At 30.5% G+C, this 5099-nt stretch overlaps 1 protein-coding gene across 1 annotated transcript; it reads right to left on the bottom strand.

Moving 5' to 3' along the window:
* Nucleotides 1–528: 528 nt before the first annotated feature.
* On the bottom strand, nucleotides 529–3834 carry LOC132760650 (orexin receptor type 2-like). The gene is made up of 3 exons (XM_060752674.1): nucleotides 3489–3834; nucleotides 1782–2038; nucleotides 529–612 (listed from the first exon to the last, which is right to left on the bottom strand). Exons 1-3 carry the CDS (start codon nucleotides 3832–3834, stop codon nucleotides 529–531), a joined length of 687 nt encoding a protein of 228 aa, XP_060608657.1.
* Between the last annotated feature and the right edge of the window lie 1265 nt (nucleotides 3835–5099).

Here is a 5099-nt window from a genome sequence, read left to right as displayed (position 1 = left end):
AGATGCAATTGAGAATATTTTATTCTTTACCAAAACTATCAGATCTTTTGGAGAGAAACTTGTTAAATAATTAATATGTGATTCTCTGTTTTGGGAGAAATGTCCCAGATACAACTTATTCTAGTAAATTAATGGTAGATAAAAATTAGCCAATTAACATTCGCTTTTAGTTGAAGATGTTGATATTTCCGTGCAAAAGTTAAATTGCCTTTCCTGTCTTAGAAATTGTTAGTTTATATTTATCGATATGAAATATGAAAGGTAAAGTAACATTTTTATAGATGAAATATTCTACAATGTTATGTTGTTTTCAGACTGTGCATGTGTACACATTTCTGAGCAGTGCTTTTTTATTATTTTTTTTTTAATTTATTGTTTCTTGTTCTACCTCCGAACTTGATGGTGAGACATTATACCTAAACCTTTCACTTGTGGTTTATTACTTTTTCTTTTATCTCAACTTTTGCACTCATTATTTGTATCAATTGTAATGGAGTATTATTATTATTTATTATTACTTTATCGACGTTATGATTTGTCAGGTACAAATGCAAGTTGTACTACGACCATGTATCTGTCTGATTTCGAATGGTACTCGCCCTCGCCCTCTGTCTGGAATAATTTGGAAAAATGGAATAATTGATGGCAAAAGCTGCAATGTAAATATACAGTATTTAAAAAGAAATATTAATTGGGCATGTTTTATCAATTAAACCGACACTTAATTTGTATAAACCGGTCAGTAAAAAGATTAATTAATCACATAAATCTTTTTTGTGCGTGTTTAAAACTTCATCAGCAGAGATTTTGTACAGTATATCATGGTAGTAACAATAATCTATAGGCTGCCGATGGTGTTGTCGCAATTTTTAAAATGTATTTATTGAAACATTTTTAATTCGCACATTTTACATAAAACAAAGCGTAGTTATATTAACAAATATGGACAACAAATCTGTGAACGATTTCAAACAATACAATTCATGATCCAAACTCACTAATATTAGCAAGAACAAACATAATCATTATCCTAGATCTTATAAAGTATCTTATTTCAAAAAAGGGTTTAACAGTCAGCTTTATTGACAATATCTTAAAATAAATATAAAACCCAATTAAACTTGAGTTGAAAAGTACTTTGTCAATTCTTACCTAGCCTAATCAAAATCAGGAATTGTCCTTTTGGGTCCCCGTGAGCTTGACGTGGGAGATTTTCCAGAAACTTTCGATCTAACTGAAGATAGGTGAGTACCACTTACACGTGATAAAGGAGTAGAAACTAAATTGCCGGTTCCATCTTTGTTCCGCTTGAAGCTATACTTTGTTGACCCGACGACATACTGCGGATATCTTCGGTTGCGCCCTAGTACCCTCTTAAACGCAGTTTTAAATTTCGTTGAAGTCAAACTATAGATGATTGGGTTTCCGGCACTGTTGATATACATCAGAATTCTTGCCCAAGATATAAGGTTTAAGTAAGCTTCTAGACCTATTTTTATGGCGTTCTTTGTAGGTGTGAAAATAAGCCAGAGAGAAAGCACTCTTATAGGAAAAAGTGAGACGAAAAATAAAACAATAATAAATATAAGCATTTGAACAACTTGTCTTCTGGATCGTAATGCATTTACCGCTGTTCGGTCATTCTGTGCTAGAGATTTCAACTTATCTGACATGAGCTGTTTAATGATACGAGCATAAAAGCCAATCAAAATGAAGAATGGTAATACGAAAAACGCAATGAATAAGAAAATTGTGTAACAATAGCGCCACATTCCGTTTACTTTTGTCCGGCAAACTTTGATTGGGGAACCATCATAAAAAATGGCGTCCTCATGTTCTGTCATTATCAAGAATGGAAGTGTAAGAACTGTTCCGATTATCCAAATTCCTATGATTGTCTTCACGGTAGCGGAAATTGTTGATGCCATCCGATGTTTGAATGGGTGACATAACGCATTATAACGTTCAAATGTCACAGCAAGCATCGTGAGAATAGAAACATGCAGTACACCATTCTCCATCAACGGAACAAGTTTGCCTGAAAATAAATTATTACAGTCAATATCAAAGTCCTTGATATAAGTTTACACAAAAATTCCTGATAATTAAGAGTTGATATCAGGCCTCATTCTTATTTATGTCCTTTCCAAATCTGATTATGGTGTGATCCCTCGGAAACATGAATCACAACAAAATTATATGACAATTGCAGACTCGGTTTAATTGAGTCGGTACTTGAAGTCTTCTTTACTGAAAAATTTACTCAGTAGTTATTGACTTAAATATCTTTAACTCTATCTTCTCTGATCCGTTCTTTTTTCTCATTACATACATTTTGACATTGGAAATTATAAGCCTTGCATCATGATAAGCTGATTATTATTGATATTTACAACCTAAATGTGTGTTTTATATTAAAATATGTGTTTAAAGCATATCCTAAATTAATTATTTTTCTGAAATGTCTAGGAAAATACGATTTTATCGTTTCGAACTAATATTTACAAAATGTATTTACAGAAATTGATGTTACATGGTATGACACAATGCTTTTCATAACGTTTGAAATGTGTAAGACAAAGACATATTGTTATTCGTACATTTAGTGTCTCATCTGATAAAGCGAGGAATTATTCTTTTGAAACGAGTAATATAAAAAATCTTGAAATTCGAGATTCATCGAGAGCAAATAAAACAAAAATGATTCGGCGAAAATCGCAGTTTCGACTTATCGGGACTACTTTCAAAAACAATGAAAGGTGCGACATCACTTATGGCCATTGGAAACAGCATAAGCAATATTTCATCATTAAAATATCATTAAAAATTAAGTCATGGACAATTTAACGGTCACAAACTATGAAAAAGAACAACAAATAAAGTCAATGTCGCTAATCAACAGCCCAGATCAAATCGAATTCGCCTTTGAAATTAGTAATCATGAAAAGAACATATTGTTTTTATCTTTTTGTATTAGATATTTTTTTCATTTTTATTTTACTATGACGGGAAAAAGACCCTTTAAAGAAATGCGCGGTAAATTAAACCGTGAACAAAGTCAATATAAGAAGAGTAAGTTTCAAAAGAAAGTCAGCTATAAGACATGATTATTCGTGCAACGATCACGAGAAGAGATCTGCTTTATAATCACAAAAACAATTAATTATGATATGATGCATTCACAGAATGATTAATGGCACGATGATTTGCCAAATTACTTTTCTTTTATAGATTAGCAGCGGGTGGTCTTTTAGATTAATTAAACAATATATGGGAATTTTCATAATAGAATTAAAATGATTGTTTTATGTAATAATTATCATTTTCAAGACTTACAGGAAATTAAATAAAGAATAAATGACTAGAAAAACTACGACGTTTTTTGTTCTATAACGACTCTGTAGAAGAAAATAATTGTCACATCAGATTTATAAATCGAAAAAAACTTTAACATTGAATATAATTATGTTTGCTGTTAAACGACTTACACATGATTTTTCCAAGAAACCACCTTTCCTTCCCGAAAAACTCCAGCAGCCCAGCTGGCTGACAAACAAGCAATACTAGAACATCAGCTGCGCTTAGATTTAACAAGAACACATTTGTTGGTGTGCGCATATTTCTCACTTTTAAAACTACTATAATCACTAGAATATTTCCGAATGTCCCAATCATAAATATAGTCGCATTTAACAATAAAGAAATAATATAGATGTAAAGCGGTATTTCCAAACCCCTTGGCTCATCATCATTATGTTTTGTAAAATCTGCCTGTGTTGTATTAATTTCTAATCCTTCATCTATTTCACCGAAATAAGGAGCTGTATAATCCATATTATAACTTCGCTTTTTAAAGCTTTATAAACATTGCTTTAAAAATCAATTTAAAGTTGTCATTGCAAATGCATTTTAAAATGCATAAAAACACAAAGTAATTTACAAAATTTAATATGATATGTGAGTTATAATATCTGTTTATTATAAACTTATTTGATTAATAAGAAATAATAAAAAAAACGAACTTAATATGTTAAGGAATGTGACACGGCTTTGAAATCCGTCTTCGAGAATAAACGACAGAATGATGTTCTTTACAGGAGTAAGATAGTTATCCAATACATTCGTATCTGCTGCTCGCTGTTTGCAGTGCGATAATACTGTGACATGAATTCCCCTATTTCTCTTTTAAGTTTCTTCATAAAAGCAAAACTTCTTTAATTAATGTACGTATATAGATAACCAGGTTTATAACCATATTTGTTAAGAGAAAATAAACGGATTAGAGACGTAACATTAAAACGTTATATAACTTTGTGACCCAATATATAATAAAATTTTAGAAAAATTCCTTTTGATCAAAGAATATTTAAAAAAAAAACAAAAAAAATAAACTAAAGATACTTTTTAATAATTGGAAACTTTTTTGTACTTTAAGTGTATAAAACAATATATCTCCCGAAAAAAATAATATTGTTTGAATTTAAAGAATATTGCATTAAAATGCTTATATGAAACACGGCTTTAATTAAATATGATAGTAAATTACATTTACAGTGAATTGGTTTGAAATGGAGGGTCTGTAAGACCATGAAAAATTATGTAGATATCATTCAGTATCATACATGAAAACAAATCACGAAATTGCAGAAATTTATTTTGTTCGGGAACATTCGAACATTTTAATCTCTTTACGTGCAATATGTATTATTTTAGAGTCGACGAATATGGAGCCAATATAATTTTAATGTTAATTAATGATATAAAAAATTTTCATGAGATAAAGCTTTTTTACTCTATAATATATCGTTACAAAATACTAAATTAGAAAAATTGCTGAATAGTTTAAAACATAGGTCTACATTTGTCATTTCACATGATTTGTTGTAAAATGACATGTATTGCAAAATATAAAAATACGTTATTGCACAACTTAGGGTGGCACAGACGTGACATGTGTAAACGTGCGCACGATACTATGTCTGCGCACGTGTTTCTAAGTCGTGATCACGAGATAATTAAGTGGTGCACTCGAGACAATGTGTTACGCACGTGTTACTATCTGGTGTGATTAAGTGGTGCACACTACATCATTAGCAAAT

This window comes from Ruditapes philippinarum, unplaced genomic scaffold, assembly GCF_026571515.1.
Source record: "Ruditapes philippinarum isolate M1 unplaced genomic scaffold, ASM2657151v2 ctg7057_1_1_1_1, whole genome shotgun sequence".
NCBI classification, from domain to species: domain Eukaryota; kingdom Metazoa; phylum Mollusca; class Bivalvia; order Venerida; family Veneridae; genus Ruditapes; species Ruditapes philippinarum.
This window is presented reverse-complemented; position numbering and strand designations above follow the sequence as displayed.

Coding starts and splice junctions, on each gene's coding strand:
- LOC132760650 (XM_060752674.1), bottom strand. CDS start 3,834: ATGGATTATACAGCTCCTTATTTCGGTGAAATAGATGAAGGATTAGAA. Junction 2,039..3,488: donor GTTTCTTGGAAAAATCATGT/GTAAGTCGTTTA, acceptor ATTTATTTTCAG/GCAAACTTGTTCCGTTGATG. Junction 613..1,781: donor TCAAAGTTTGCCGGACAAAA/GTAAACGGAATG, acceptor AAATTATTCCAG/ACAGAGGGCGAGGGCGAGTA.